Below are 17,161 nucleotides of genomic sequence, written 5' to 3' on the forward strand. Positions count from 1 at the left end.
TTAAAATACTAACATAGATCTATGTGAAGTTAGTGAACATTTTATCTTACCTCCAGGCTGTATGTTGATATTGGAAGTATATGAAAAAACATTTGTGGTACTGCAAATAAACGTGATTGAAGTGGAACAAATTTCCTTTCCTTTGAAATACCTATTTCTACAAAATGGCAAGTGGTTGGGTGCAAAGCTGTTGTTTGGTACATTTAAAAAATGAAGATAAATAATTCAATTTTTAAAAAATCTGCCTTAGTTTTATATATCACCCAAGCATGCCTGAGCAAGCAATAGCAAGTGTTGGAGCACTATAGATTAATATACTTCTGTGGTTCATAAATCTAAGTAATCACTCATTAGTATATAGAGCAGAGGTCTTCAAACTTGCCAACTTTAAGACATGTGGAATTCTGGGAGTTGAAGTCCACATGTCTTAAAGTGGCCAAGTTTGGGGACCCCTGATGTAGAGTATTTTGACTCAGTTTCTTTTGACCTTATGTTCCTTAAGCTAAGCTTCCTAACACTGCTATAAATATGAGAACACCTGCCCACTTTGTGAATCTTGACCTAGGGATCATAGAGGTATTTTAAATTCTAAGGTTGATTACAGAAAGTGACTAAAATATAATTATCTGTGCATAAAAGTTGTAGGAGAAATGGAAAATAATAGAAAATCATTTTATTGTATCTTTCCAGATCATATTTTTCTAGAAAAACCAGAGAAGGAAAAATATGCAGAATCTCTGAAAAGTGAATTATGCCCTCTTCTGAAATTGTTCAAAAGTAGGGCCATGAATCTAAAACTAATATATATATCTGTACTGGCGTTTGGAGTATCAGGTCTAATTGTCTTCACATATCTGCAAACCTGCATTGAAGATCAACGTACAGGTAAAATAAATATTACTGGTATTAAGAACTTTCTTAATTAAGTTACAAATATCTGCAAATTTCTTCCACACAGAGAAAAAAGGCATCTAGTTTGACACTTAAGGAGTCTGTATTTTTTTTTTAAAAAGTCTGGCGTTTTAACAAAGTTGAATTTAGTAAGAAAAAATACTAAACTATATTCTAGAAATAAAATATGTATCAATAAAGAAAAGAGGAGAAATCACTGAAAATACAATAACTATTCCAAGAAAAATGGAAGAGATCTAAAGTAATTGCATAAAAAATGGTAATGGTTACAACCAAGAGATGTACAGAAGTACTCAGCACATAATATATTGTATTATGTCAGCCAGAATATGAAATATACTTACAGTTTGAGTTCCAAGGTTCCTTTAAGTATTCCAAAATTATAATACATTCTCAAAAAGAATTTAGTTTACTTTAGCTTGAAAAATATGCCATTGAACTCCCTGTTACATATAGGTTGCTCTTAAAGAGACTACAAAAATAGTTTATGGAACTAATGCATTCATTTATGCTTACTTATTTACAGTTGCAAGAAAAAGTATGTGAACCCCATGGGATTATGTGGAGTTTTGAATGAATTGGTCATAAAATGTGCTCTGAACTTCATCTAAGTCACAATAATAGAAAAACACAGTCTGCTGAAAATAATACTACACAAACATTAGATGTTGCCATGGTTTAATTGCACATAACATGTAAACATTCACAGTGCAGGGAGGAAAAAGTATGTGAGCCCCTAGCCTAATGACTTCTCCAAGAGGTAATTGGAGCCAGGAGTGAGCCAACCTTGACTCCAATCAGTGTGATGATATTGGATGTGTTGCTGACAGCTGTTCTGCCCTTTAAAAACACACACCTATTTTGGGTTTACTGGTTTCAAGAAGCACTATCTGATGTGAACCATGCCTCGCAGAAAAGAGCTCTCAGAAGACCTACGATCAAGAATTGTTGACTTCATGAAGCTGGAAAGGATTACAAAAGTATCTCCAAAAGCCTTGATGTTCATGTGTCCTTGGTAAGACAGACTGTCTACAAATGGAGGAAGTTTAGCACTGTTGCTACTCTCCCTAGGTGTGTTCGTCCTGTAAACATGACTGCAAGAGCACAGCGCAGAATGCTTCATGAGGTAAAGAAGAATCCTAGAGTGTCAGCTAAAGACCTACAGAAATCTCTGGCACACGCTAACATTTTTGTTGACACATCTACAATAAGAAAAACATTAAACAAGAATGGAGTACATGGGAGGACACCACGGAGGAAGCCATTGCTGTCCAAAAAAAATATTGCAGCATGATTGAAGTTTGCAAAAGAGCACCTGGATGTTCCACAGCACTACTGGCAAAATATACTGTGGACAGATGAAATCAAAATTGAGTTGTTTGGGAAAAACACACAACACTATGTGTGGGGGAAAAAAGGCACAGCACACCAACATCAAAACCTCATCTCCACTGTAAAACATGGTGGAGGGAGCATCATGGTTTGGGGCTGCTTTGCTGCCTCAGGGCCTGGACGGATTGTTGTCATTGATGGGAAAATGAATTCCAGAGTTTATCAAGACATTTTGCAGTAAAACGTACGACCATCTGTCTGCCAACTGAAGCTCCACAGAGGATGGGTGATGCAACAGGACAATGACCCAAAGCATACAAGTAAGTCAACACAAAAATGGCTTTAACAGCACAGAATATGTCCTCTGGAGTGGCCCAGTCAGAGTCCTGACCTCAACCCGATTGAAATGCTGTGGCATGACCTTAAGAGAGCGATTCACACCAGACATCCCAAGAATATTGCTACACTGAAACAGTTTTGTGAAGAGGAGTGGTCCAAAATTACTCCAGATTGTTGTGCACATCTGATCTGCAACTACAGGAAACGTTTGTTTGAGGTTATTACTGCCAAAGGAGGGTCAACTAGTTATTAAGTCCAACGGTTCACATACGTTTTCCTCCCTGCACTGTGAATGTTTACATGTTATGTGCAATTAAACCATGGCAACATCTAATGTTTGTGTAGTATTATTTTCAGCAGACTGTGTTTTTCTATTATTGTGTCTTAGATGAAGTTCAGAGCACATTTTATGACCAATTCATGCAAAACTCCATGTAATCCCAAGGGGTTCACATACTTTTTATTGCAACTGTATTTATAAATATATAAATATATATTTATCAATTTAGGGGGTTGTCACTGCTATTTAATCCAAAATTGTGAAATTAATTTAATAACAGTAAATATGGGCAAAATTGGTTAAGGTTCTGGTTTAGGAGCAGGAAAACTAAGGTTCCAGTATATTCACTGGAACTAAGAGGAAAAAAACTTCTGCAAATAAAAGAATGGGCATTAGATTTGTTTAGAGATCTATTTAGCACATCTGATTCTTATTTATTTATTTATTTATTCTATTTCTGTAACCACCCATCTCATCCAAATGACTCTGGGCAGCTTACAGCTCTAAGACTATAAAACAGTTAAGACAATTAAAAACAATAAAAACATCCAAACAAAAAATACATGCAACATCACTCAATACATACTAAATAGGAGGGGAGAAGACCAAGCCTGAGACACCTCACAAAGTAGGAACCATATGCTGGATATTTTCATCCCTATCAACGATAACGGGAACTGATCATGGAAGAAAGGGGGGGGGACAATGTAGTGCTGCCCATCCCCAGTTCTTCAAGCTGGCTTGGCATGATACCATGATCCATAATATCAAATACCTCTAAGACGTCAAGGATGCACTACGTCCATCCTGCTCCTACCAGAGGTCATCCATGACCACAATCAATTCTATCTTAGTCCCAAATCCTGACCTAAATCCAACAGACCAAAAGAAATCTAGATAATCATCCAGGGCCCTCTAACATTGCCATGCAACCATACTGTCACTATCCTCCCCAAAGAGGAATTTTTGAACTGGATGAAAAGTGTTCAGCTTAGTTGGGTTGAGTGATAGTTCTTTGAATACGGAGTCATATTACCAACTCTTTAAGAGTCTCTTTCAAGAAGGAGTTAACTAACAACCCTAATCATAAATCCCCTTCCACACAGTCTTAATAAGGCAGAAAGGATATATATATCTAATACACAAGTGGCCAGACTGGCAGGTGAGAGGATCCTATTTCCTTCTTCAAACTCTTCCCAGGTCATCTTGCAAGACATAGACCCCACCACCTCTGTTGATTCTGCTTTTGATCTGGAGTCCAAAGTAAAGTGAATTTAAGTGACTTTGTCCACCAGATATGGAGCGTATTCTTCACAACAAGCTTTGAGGTGATCTTTGGTATTGCTCCCACCATGGAGGGACTTAGAAATACTCACTGGGTGACTATTGGTGGGTGCAATAAGAATGAAGAAATAATTGTATCTCACTACCCCTACTTCCACAAGGTAGGCAATAATAGAAGTTGTAGCTCATATCTGATCATGTTCATTTAACTTGTTAACTTCTAAACTTTCTTTGCTGTTCCTGTCTCTCCCTCCTATCTCTTTTGTTGTTCTGCTGGAAGGAGAGATATGAATGTGGCCACATTAGTATGGGGGTGTTTTTTTCAGTGTAAAAGAAACCTATTGTTACATGCAGTTAATTACTATACATGGAACAGCAGGTTTAAATTTCCGCTGAGGTATCCCTCTGTATATTTTTACAAGTTCTGCTCCCCGCATCTCTTCTCTTTCTCTCTGCTCTTCCTTTGTGATCTTCCTTTCGGTTAAATATGACAGTAGGTTTTGATACTAATTTAAGCAAGAAACTAATTCATGCTTATAAAAATGGAATCAAAACTAAATATTTTAAATTCTATACGTTGCATTATTTATCTTCTTTCGGCATGTTTTATTTCTCTGTCACTTATATATTGAACTTAGTTCTATTAGATGTTTCTCTTTTTTGTTTTAAAATTTACTTAAAGGTTATTTTGATACAATTTTCTATTTACCATTTTTTTCTCTGTGTAATAAATATATTATTATTTTCTTTTCTTTAATCTTACAAGCTTCATTCTCATCTTCCCTTAAACTCTTCTTCCTTTTTTCCTTTATACAGAAGGTTAAACTTGGGACAGGGATCTTAGTATTTTTTTAAAAAATCTGAACAGCAGTATACTAGAAGTAGTTTAATAAAATTATCATGAGAAGATGGAGGTTGTGGGACTATGTCCTTGTAACTTTCATTTCATTTAAGAATGACTGCTGAGGAAGCCCAGAAGTCCAATTTAGGCAAAGGTTGTTTTTTTCAAACAGCAAGCCCTGCAGTCAGATGTCAGAGAAACCAGATTATAAGCTTTTCATAATGCCAGAGATATTGTCTGCTTGTGGGTAGAAAAACTATTGCTTTTCCTCAGGGCTTCGATGTTGAAGTCAAATGAGATTATTGCATTATCTGTCCTTCCCCACCATGTGCCTTATTATGTAAACAAGCTCTTAATTTTTCAAAATGGAAGGGAGAACCCCTCCACAAGATTATTCACTTCCATCCTTAAGATCTATTTTTATTTCTTGTTCCTTCGTTTTGCTTTTCCTGGGTGTCCCAAAGGTGCTTTTTCAAGAGTCCAGTTGCTTTTTGAAAAAGCATCTTTGGGACAATCATGACCTGGATGACTGAGAATCTCCATAGACAATTTCCTGGGTGGATATTTATGTTAGGAATGTGAAGAAGAAGAAGGGTAGTATAAGAACATTTTTACTGCTGACAATGTTGGTGTCTTACAACTTCAATTAGTTTGGGCTTCTTGTAAAAATATTCATCTATTCAATATATTGCAAGGTAGCCTAAATGCATCTTTTATATATTTTCTTCCATTCATAAGAAATATTGCATTCCAGCAAAGCACCTTCTGGAATTCCTTGAATTTATGTTCAGAGGATAAATGGTGCACAGGGAAAGCTCATATAAGATTGGCAATACTTGCTAGTAATAATTTATATGTTATATGGTATGGCCCAATAGTGTGTAACTGTTTTCTATTGGAAACAAGGGTAGATGGAATGTCTCTGACTATCTTATTCAGATCTGAGTTGCATATGATCTTAGTATCCAGAAAAATAACAATTCACATTTTCAAGTCCTCTCCACGATCAACGTGTGAGCTCATGTTAGACAAGGGAATGTAGCCAAAATCAGTATTCACTGAAAGATTGTATAGCTGTAATGGCACTTTGATCTAGAAATAAGTTGCCAAGTACATTGTTGTGGTGGTCTCTCATGAGGAATAAGACACGCAGACAAGATGTCTCGGGATGAGAGCTCAGAACAGAGTCCGAAACTCCCTTTTATTATCATTACACTCATTAGCATACAATGTTATCACTTAGGGCCAGGGCTGTCTATGGCCAGTTACTTTTATGAGTCATTTATCCTGTTTTCCTTTTTTTTAAAAAAAAAAAATATAATTTTTATTAAACATTATTACCTTTAAAAAACAGAAAAAAAACAATACAACGACATAAATACAACGACATAAGCAAGACAAATCATACATAAAACATACAGATACAAATGCCGTTTTAGACATACAACCCCCCCTCCCCCCCCATGGTGACAGTCATTCACAGCCCAGTTTTTCTTTCTTTCCTCATTATTAGATCTCTAAGCCACATCTTCTCATTGCAAGATTCAGGGATCTATTACAGTACCTATGTTAACTTTCCCCATTTTAAGTCCCTGCTGTTCTCCTAGTCGCCCACATATACCATAGGTTCCAGCTAAGATAATGTTCTGTTTCTCCTTTGTCCCTCAGCCAACCCGTCATTCTGTCCATTTCTGCGCATTCGTAGATCTTTTTAATTAATGCATCTTCCGGCGGTATAGTGGTGGATTTCCAAAATTGTGCATAGGTTATTCTTGCGGCCACAATTATATGCAGGCTCAAATGCCATATTGAACTGCTTATGTTATCTGGTTTGATGCTTAGTAACAGGTTCTCAGGTCTCCATTCAATGTTTGCCCCGGTAACCTCTTTTAACCATTTTTTAATCCTTTTCCAATATTTCGTGGCCTCAGTACAGGACCACCAAATATGGTAGAATGTGCCATCCTTTCTTCCACATTTCCAACACAATGGAGATAACCCAGGAAACATCTTCGCTAACCTCGTTGGGGGGAAGTGCCACCTATACACCATCTTGTATATGTTTTCTTTGAATGCAGTGGATGTTGTAAGTTTAATGGTCTTACTCCATAGATCCCACCATTTGCCCATTTCAATTTCATAACCTAGGTTTCTCTCCCATACTGTTAGAAGGCTTTTGTCCATCTCTTCATTGGTATCTTGGCAGGTCAAAAATTGGTAGATCTTCGATAACATTTTTTTGTCTCCACCAAACAAGATCTTATCTAGCCCCTGAGGGTTTGGGTAGATCCCGAAACGTGCCTTATCACTTTTAAACCTGTTTCTAACCTGTAAATATTCCCACCATTCCAAATTCCTGCCCTGTTGCTCTAATTCCATCTTTGTTTTTATGTTGCCCTCTTCTGTCATAATATCTTTATACGTTATGTTTCTTGTCCAATTAAATAAACTCGGATGCGTTAAGGCCTCTAATGGTGCCAACCAACACGGAACCCTAAGATAATATTTTTTCCTCATTTTTTCCCAGACCCCCATCAAAATCTTCCGAATATAATGTCCCATGAAGTACCTATGGGGGATGTCTCTTTCTTGCCAGAGGGAGGCATGCCATCCCTGGGGGAGGTCATGTCCCTCTATAGCCAATAGGTGCCTTCTATTCAACATCACCCAATCTTTCACCCATGTCATGATTGCTGCGTTATAGTATGCTTCCCAGTTGGGTACTCCGAAGCCTCCCAGTTCTCTGCGTTTTTGTAAAGTTTGGGCTTTAATTCGTGCTTTCTTGCCTTGCCATATAAACTGTGTCACTATTGTCTCCAAGGATTTAAAAAATTTTTTATCCAATTTAGTTGGTGCCGTTTGAAACAAAAACAAAAATTTTGGTAATACATATGTCTTGACTGTCGCGATCCTGCCCATCAGAGACAATTGTTTGCTACTCCAATTAGTCATATCTTTGGATACCTGTTGTAGTAATTTCATATAGTTATCTACCTTGATAGAGGAACATCTCTCCGTCAGCCAAATTCCCAAATATTGTATTTTGTGGGCCATGTTGATCCCTAACAGGCTTTGTACTTCCCTTTTCTGGTTCAGAGTCATATTTTTAATTAACAGTTTTGTCTTCTCTTTGTTTATACGTAGCCCCGCTATCCTACCGTACTCTTCTATTTTACATAAAAGTTGTATCCCAGACGCCATAGGGTCCTCCAGGATAAAAACAAGGTCATCGGCGAAAGCCTGGACCTTGAATTCCTGAGCTTTAACTCGTAACCCTTTAATTTGTGTATCGCTTCTCACTAATCTAAGAAGGTGTTCTAATGTGAGGATAAACAGTAGGGGGGATAGCGGGCATCCTTGTCTTGTGCCTTTACCAATCACAATGTCACCCGCCTCTTCTCCATTTACCAATATTGTCGCGGTTTGTCGTACATAAATTGCCCGAATTGCATTTAAAAAACTTTCTCCAAACTTCATGTTTTCTAGTTGTGACAACATAAAATTCCAATTTACCCGATCAAAAGCCTTTTGTGCGTCAAGAAACATAAAGGCCACTTGTTTATCTGGCCGAGCTTCATAATATTCTAAGGCATCCAAAATAATTCTGACATTGTCTTTCAAATGCCTTGACGGCAGGAAGCCATTCTGATCAGAGTGTATAAATTTGTTAAGGAAAAATTTGAGTCTATCTGCCAATATAGCTGCAAAGATTTTATAATCCACATTCAAAAGTGAAATGGGCCTATAGTTTTTAATTTGGGTACGGTCAGCTCCAACTTTAGGCAAAAGGGTTATATAAGCCTCGGCCCATGATTTCGGTGCAATAGAATCCGTCAAGACAGCATTAAATATTGCTATCATCTCCTGTCCTAAAATTTCCAAAAAAGATTTATAGATTTCAACTGGCAAACCATCCATGCCAGGAGTTTTGTTGTTTCCCATTTTTTTAACTGCCTTTTCTAGTTCCTCTAATGTTATCTTTTGGTTCAGTACCCCTTTTGCTTCATTTGAGATCTTGGGTAGATTTGCATTATCTAAAAATTCCTTAATTTGGACCTCAGAAACTTCTTCCCTACTATATAGTTGCTGAAAAAAGCCTTGGATAATTTCCTGTTTCTCCCCCTTGGTTTCTACTAATTCCCCTTTACTATTCTGCAGTTGAGCTATATGTCTGCTCTCTCTTTCTTTTCGAAGTCTATAAGAGAGCCAGCGACCTGGTTTGTTAGCATGCTCAAAAAAGTTTTGCTTAATCCCCCTAAGTTTTCGGGCGACATCCTCCTGGTCTAAAAGAGAGATCCCATGCTTAATTCTAGCCATTTCTTCTTTTTTCCTGTCGTCTAGTGGGTTCTGTTGCAAGGCTTTTTCTACCACCTCCAGTTTAGTTACCCATTTTGCCCTCTCTTCTAATTTTTTCCTGTGGGTACCTATTGTATGTTTAATAGCTAGGCCTCTCATATAAGCCTTGGCCGTATCCCAAAGTATTTGTGGGGTTACTCCTTTCCTATTTTCTTCAAAAAAAAACCTCATTTCCCTTTTAAACATTTGCTGAAATTCTTGTTCTTTCACTATCTCTGTATTCATCATCCACCTTCTCTTCCTCCCCTGCCTTACTCCCTTCCACACCAATAAGAGTGGATTGTGATCGGCCCAGGTGTTGACCTCAATTGCTGCTTCCTTAATCAAGTCCCCAACTTCTGGTGTCAACCAGGCCATGTCGATCCTAGAACAGGATTGGTGTCTATGTGAGAAGAAAGTAAATTGTTGTTTCTGTGGGTGGAGTTCACGCCATACATCCTTTAATTCATATTCCTCCCTCATGTCTTCAAAGGTTTTGGGGAGAACTCTCCTCCTTTCTCTTAATTTCCCCCCCTTTTGGATGTTTCCTGGGTTATAATCCATTGTCCTATCTGCCACCGCGTTATAGTCACCCACCACACAAATATGATCATAGCCTAACTCTGCAATTTTTAAATGCAACCTTCTAAAGAAGGTACTTTGGTTGTCATTCGGTGCGTATATGGCCACCAGCAAGATTTTATATCGACCAAATTTCAATTCGACCATTAAGATTCTACCCTCCCCATCCGTATACACCAATTTAGAATCGATATGGTCTTTAACATACAACACAATGCCCCTTTTCTTTTCATCTGCTAAGCTTGTATACATTATACCCAGCCGGGGGTAATTCAACACATTTTGCTGGTGGTTCGCTATATGTACTTCTTGCAGGCATGTCAAATCACAATTCTTTTTCCGTAAAGCATTTAGTATTTTATTTCTCTTTCTTAGTGAATTCAAACCATTTATATTTAAGGAGATTAAGCGAAGTTCATCCGCCATGTTTATTTGTTTAAGGCTTTAGCTTTTGTTGTCTGCCTCGTTTGCGGTCTCTCATCTCTGCTTTGTTTCTCATTTCCCCCTTTCTCATCTCCCGGGACACTATTCTTTCGCTCCTTTCCTTGGCTCTTATTGTCCAGTTCTCCCTCGTTATTCTGAGTTCCCTTCTTCAGCTGGCTTTCGATAAAGTCTTGCGCATCTTGCAATGATTCAATCCGAAACCTCTGGCCTTGCCAGAAAAAAGATAACCCTTCTGGGAAAAGCCACCTATACCTCACCTGAAGTTTTCTCAGTTGTGTTGTTAGGTCCTGATATTTCTGCCTCCTTTCCCTCACTCTTTTTGGTATCTGTTTTAGTACTATGACCATCTCCCCCGCACACATGGTATTCTGATCACGTGCCTTCTGGTAAATTTCTTCCCTCAGGGATCGCTTAGTAAACCTCACGTGCACTTCACGTGGCAGTTTCTGTCTCCTAGTATAAGAAGTATAGACTCTATATACGTCATCAATGTCGCTCTGTATCAACAATTTATCCTTCTGGGCGATCCCTGCAATCATCTCCACCATGATTTCTTTCAGTTTCTCCCCTCTTTCCTCTGGGATATTTTGAAATCTGAGAAAGAAGGCTGACTTTTCTAATTCCAACATCGCAATCTCATCTTCCAACCTTCTATTAATATGTAGCTGCCTCATTTCCCACCTTGCCATATTCTCTTCACTTTCCTTCATTTTTACTCCTAACTCTTGAATTTGACCCTCCTGTTTCTCCATTTTTGCCCAAATCTCCTTTTGCTGTAAATTCAACTGTTTCAGTTCACCCCTCATGTCTCCCATTTCATTTTTGATGTCGGCCAGGGATTTTTCGGTGGTCTCTTGATTCCTAGCAATATTATTTTGTATCGATAGCAAAGTTGTCTGTATACTTTGCAATGTGGGTGCCTTCTCTACCCCAGCCATATTGCCTAAAGTTCTGTGTGATATTGGAGGAGTTGAAGATGGGGACGGCTGAGTAGGTAATGTCGAGGTTTTTTTCCCCACCTTTGCCCAGCTCATATCAATTAAGTTAAGAATATCCCACTGCTTCATAAGCTATCTACTACCAGTTTGAGCAATGTTCCAACTTATTTTGCTGCTATCTATACCGAAAATTATATGTAAATAAAGTCCCATAGAAAGGTCTAAAAAAAGTACAGGAAGGGGCTCATATCAGGAAGAAAGGAAAGAGGGGGAGGCAAATACATCAACACAGAAAGAAAAAAAGAAAAAACAGACCTCAAAGAGGAGAGAATAAAAAAGAAGAAAGGTTCAACTCGAAGTGTTCCGCTTTCAAGTATCCAACATCAATTCCAAAAGGAGAAAAGAGAAAACAATGCACACGGTGGATATAATATTGACTGTCTCACGTGGAGCCTCAGCACAAAAGTTTTCCAAAGGTCTTAATAGCAAGAGAGCAAGTTCGCTGGTTACTCAGCAAAAGTTTTCCAAAGGTCTTAATAGCAAGAGAGCAAGTTCGCTGGTTACTCAGCAAAAGTTTTCCAAAGGCCTTAATAGCAAGCAGAGCAGATTCGCTGAGTATTCTCAGCTATGCCTCTGGGTAGAAAAAAGCTTCTCTCTTCTGTTTCCACCAACCTAAGCCGCCTTCAAAGACTCTTTATAATGTAAATCCGTCTTCAATTGTTAGTTCATTTACTCCTGTTTGTCTTAATTGCCGCTAAAAGTCCCATCAAAGAGAAAAAAAGATTGCCAGAGATGCAGTAACCAAGTAGTAACTCCAACTTACTCTTCAAGAAAAGTTAGGGCGTCCAGATTCACTCCAAAAATCTTACACCAGACAAAAGTGCTGTGTCATGGCTGGGACAGCTCACACGTCCCTCTCCAGAAGTCTGGGATCGATGCAGAGTCTCTGTTTAGCCGAGGAGATTGCACTTCCCCCCGCCTGCAGAGAAGCACCTCTGTTCTTCGCTGAGTCCCTCCAAGACAGCGAACGACAGCTTTCTATGCCGCCAGACCCCCTGATTGTCAGCACGGCTTCGGAGCAATCTCCAAGCCTGCCGCCATAGCCAATGACGTCACCAGAAGCCTGGTGACTGAGTACAGAATTAGAGTCTCACAATTAGTGTAGGTGCCAAGATATGTTGCATTCGTCCATCGGCCTGTGCTAGAAAAACAGTAATGAGCAGGTTCCTGCACACGGGTGGCTACAGCATATGTGATGTCGATCAAACTTTGCGTTCTAGGCCAGGTAGCTTGTTTCCATCCTGTTTCATTAAATGGAATAGCGTGTAACACCATGCTACCTTTGCTATCAGTTGGGATATGTAAGCAAATCCAACAATTAGTTAAATTAAAAAGGTGTGAAACCTTCTTCAAGTCCTGTAAATAAGAATTGGGACCCCAGGCCCCCAAGTCATGTGTACTACACCGAGGGAACGTCAGCAGGCACCATGTAAGGCCGAACACAGCGAGCAGGTGTCCAGATAATTTCACCATGGTCTTCAACTGCGGCGTAACCACGGCCCCAAGTAATGAGGGAGGCAGGAACCTTTCCAGGATGGGTCCGGCAGACATCGGTAGTACACTTGTGGATGTGGAGAGTCTGCGGGAGAAGCAGAAAAATGCCTGCTGGTGGCCGTGAGACCCGGGGTGCCAGTAACATTAAGAAAGTTGAGAGTGTAAAGAGTAAGATTTAAAACATTTTGTATTCCAGGTAAGCCGGGGTTATTTTCCCCTTTATTATTTGAGTGTGCAGCAAGAGCAGTTTTCAAAGTTTGATTAGCTCATTCCACAATGGCTTGACCAGTGGAATTATAAGGAATACCAAATTTATGGATAATGGACCAGCGATGGCAAAATGCCGCAAAGGCGGAACTAGTATAAGTTGGGCCATTATCAGTTTTCAACTCTGTTGAGTTACCCAAAATACAGAAAGTCCGAATACAATGATTAATAACATGTTTGGTGGCCTCACCCCGCTGGGAGGTGGCCATAATAAAGCCTGAATGGGTGTCAATGGAAACATGTAAATATTTCCAAGGGGCAAATGGCAAATATTGAGTCATGTCCACAACTGACAACTTTGCGTCCCCCGAGGGTTGACACCTTGGGGAACTGCATGTGCTTGAAGGCTACAGGTAGGACATTGTTGAATAATGGCTGAAGCCTCCCGAACTGAAAGGGAAAATTGTTTCATAAGAGCTTTTTTATTCTGATGAAAATATGCATGACTTTCCCATGGAGTAATCGGGGAAAGGACTAAAATGGAGGAGGCTGCAGAAGCAGCTCCATCCGCCCGGGCATTGCCCTCTTGAAGCATGCCCGGAAAAGGCAAGTGGCTACGAATATGGGCAGAGAAGAAGGGACAAACATGACGTTGCAAAAGGAGTTGACGGGTAAGAAAAAGGCTTAGGAGAGAGTCATCCAAAGAGGGAGAAACATAGGAATTAGGCAAAGAAATAAGAACACGATACACAAAGGCTATCCAAAATCAAATTAAAGGGTAAATGGGGAAAAGTCTGAAAAGCCAAAATTGTAGCGGCAAGTTCAGCACGTTGAGCAGAGGATTGAGGCGGGGTGATTTTTGTGTGCCAGGATCCATCCTGTTGCCACACACAAGAACCATATGTTTTTCCCCCATCCACAAAAAGCGTCAACGTATCCGAAAGAGGGGAGGTTACCAAGGAAGTAGACAGGGAAAGGGGAACGTTGAGGAAAAGTTGAAAACGGGGATCAGAAGGTAAATGACAAAACACGAAACCTGACCAATTGGCCAAGGAAAGTTGTAAGACATCAGATGTGGCCAAGAGGGGTTCCCAAACAGTAAGAGAAATGGGGACATGCAAACCAGCAAGATCAAAACCAATAAGGCATTTAGCTCAAAAGCGAGCCTTATTTATTAAAAGAGCCATTAAAAGAGGCTGGGAACTGATGGACTTACATGGGGTATGAGGGAGGTGTAACCATTCTACAATGTAAACTTTTTTGTCATGGCATTGTATAAGCGCCCCAGTGGGTAACGGAGCAGTAGCAAAGATTGCCAATGAGAGTGGGTGGTCTGGTAGAGCTCGATCCACCCAACGGGTGGTCATTGCCTCATTTATTAAACTAAACACTTGCTCCTGAGCTGGAGTAAGAATTACAATAGAAGGGGGGCCTAAAGGTCCCTTTAATGCCATAAATAATGGGGCTAATTGCGAGGTGGTAAGAGCCAAAAAGGCTCTTACAAAATTTATGGTGCCTAAAATTTGCTGCAAGGCAACCAAAGTCAAAGGCGAGGGTATTTTGATGGAGGGTATTACCAGAGATGAGTACGAGGCCAAAACCTTATGGCCTAAGTAGGAAAATGGTTCAGGGGTCTGAATTTTGTCTGGGGCTACTTGAAGACAAACGTGGCCAATAATGTAACAAGCTCCGATAGCACAAGTTGTACTGTACCCTTTGGGCCAGGAGCCGCAACCAAAATGTCATCCATATAATGGTAAACCAAAAAAGAAGGATGAGATTTACAGAAAGGTTGTAATGCAAAATCCACAAAAGCCTGACACATGGTAGGGCTATTAAGCATTCCCTTTTGTACTCAGACTCAAACACCACATACTGGGTTCCATTAAGCAACATCCGAGCCAAATCTTTCCAATCCTGCGGTAGCAGTTGATAGGCACCCGCTAGAGAATTAAGAAGTCCCCTGGAGTAGTGACTGGTAATTCCATAATCCTTTACCACAGTTTTTAATTATTTAATCATTACCAGAGGCACGGGTTCCCAGTCAAAAACAATACCTGCTTGTGTATTTTGGTATGTGACTGGAAACAACTCAGTATCCTGCAAATTGGAGGCGTCTAAACCTCCTTCTTTTATTGCTTTTTGATAAGCTCCTCTAATAATTCCTGGCTGTTGGGCTTGGACAGAATGGCTGTCAGCAGTAGTCTGACAGCACGCGGGTTGGGAAAGACCCTCAGGAGCCGTGGGTTGACAAACCCATAAGTCTGGAGCAGGAGTTGTTAACATAACAGACGTTGTTTGATAAGGAGGTGGATTCAACAACGGCTGAAGAGGGGATTCAGCATGTGTCTGAATCAATGTATAGGCAATTTTCCACAGACAAAGAACATCTGGGGAGCCCTCGGAACCTGGTGGAGGACTGTGCCAATTTTCCTCCATGTGTCGGCTTTTAAGGAACCATGTTCCAGATAAGATGGACAGTTAGCCCAAACGTAGGTAAGCAATTTTACAGCCTCTGATTTAGAGAGAGGCTTGGTAATTTTTTGGTCTTGGGTGCTTAAATATTTTTTCCTGCCTAACTGCCTAAGCTCTTCAACATGCACTTTCTGAGCTGCAGACATTCCACCCACCATACTTACGAATTAGAGTCAGTCGCCAGCGACGTTGTCGGTGCACCGAGTCTATTCCATGCGGTAAGCAGAGGGTTATTCCCACACATTGTAAAGCATTTAGCTAAAATATTCAGATCTTAATATCTGCTATCCTCAATTGTCTAAGAAGAAACGTTTTGTTGTGTAATAGAGAATTCATCATGTCCTGTTTCTCAGATAACATTTTATTAGATACAGTTATTTTATTAAAAAATAGCAGACCATATAAATAATCATAGTTAGATTTAGTTTCCTTTGTGTGTTTAGTCCCAAAGTTCTGGAAGATTCTAAGTTGGAAACAAATAACTTATAGTCTTTGGATATCTGGAGAATTCTTACCTTTTCAGTGGAATTACTTGAGTCAACAAGGTTTATCCAAAAATAAGATATCTTCAACAAGTTCTGTTGACATACTTTATCTTGCATGGTTGGTGTTTGATCTAAATTGCTTTAAACATGTGAAAAATTTATTCCATATGAAAGATTACCTGAAGTATCCATTCAGACTGATTTTGATAGAAGCAACATCCAAATGACAAATTCAGTGAAGGGCTGAAATGACAGTGACAAATGATAATGAATAGCCTGGATTGGGGAAAGATAATTTTGCGCCATAAAGATCAGCCTTGAGTCCAAGTTTTAAATGAACAATTAGCCCCTTCATTAGTGTGATAAATGAGGAAGCAAACAGTGTGTTTAACACCTGTCTAAAAATGTGGGGGAAACATAATAGCAAGAAACCTGCAAAACTTAAATATGAAAAGACATTAACATGGGATTAGTTTCAGAAAACAAATTTATAATGATGCAAAATGTAAATATAACATATGAATATCAACATGTTTTCAGTATTTTAAATTTATTTGCAGGAAACAGAATTATCTTAATAGTTAGAACCAAAATGCAGAACCATCTGTCTGAAAGTGGCCATTTGAGAGACATTTCTGTATAAACAGGATTTTCCTGCCATTTAAATGATAGCAGTAGCCCATGTATAGCAGTATGTGCTTAAAGGTTAAGTTTAATTTCTAAAGTATTTTGATGCTTGTTGTGCCTTTGTGTTTGCTACATTTTAGTCTACCATGGTTGAAAAATCCAGTAAATCACACAATTAATAATTAAGAGCCGTGGTGGCGCAGTGGGTAGAGTGCAGTACTGCAGGCCACTTCAGCTGACTGCTAGATCTAGCAGTTAAGCGGTTCAAATCTCACCGGCTCAGGGTTGACTCAGCCTTCCATCCTTCCGAGGTGGGTAAAATGAGGACCCGCATTGTTGTTGGGGGCAATATGCTGACTCTGTAAACCGCTTAGAGAGGGCTGAAAGCCCTATGAAGCGGTATATAAAAATCTGCTATTGCTATTGCTATATAGTAAGTACCAGAAGGACAGAACAGAACTGTTTAGATAAAAGTATTGTAGAATCAATTTTGTTCTTTGAGTGGTTTATTCAACAGAAAAAGCAC

General features: G+C 39.4%; 1 protein-coding gene across 3 annotated transcripts in view; it reads left to right on the forward strand.

Annotated features, from left to right (window-relative positions):
• CHST9 (carbohydrate sulfotransferase 9) overlaps window positions 1–17,161 on the forward strand; it is a 70,295-nt gene that overhangs the window by 23,217 nt on the left and 29,917 nt on the right. For all 3 annotated transcript variants that reach the window (XM_087707136.1, XM_087707137.1, XM_087707138.1), the window contains one exon: window positions 691–885. In XM_087707136.1, the coding sequence (XP_087563262.1) occupies window positions 691–885 (195 nt within the window). The remainder of the gene's footprint in view (window positions 1–690; window positions 886–17,161) is intronic.

Source organism: Thamnophis sirtalis, unplaced genomic scaffold, assembly GCF_051295495.1.
Source record: "Thamnophis sirtalis isolate CommonGarterSnake01/CBP01778 unplaced genomic scaffold, rThaSir2_p1.2 scaffold_2, whole genome shotgun sequence".
NCBI classification, from domain to species: Eukaryota; Metazoa; Chordata; class Lepidosauria; order Squamata; family Natricidae; genus Thamnophis; species Thamnophis sirtalis.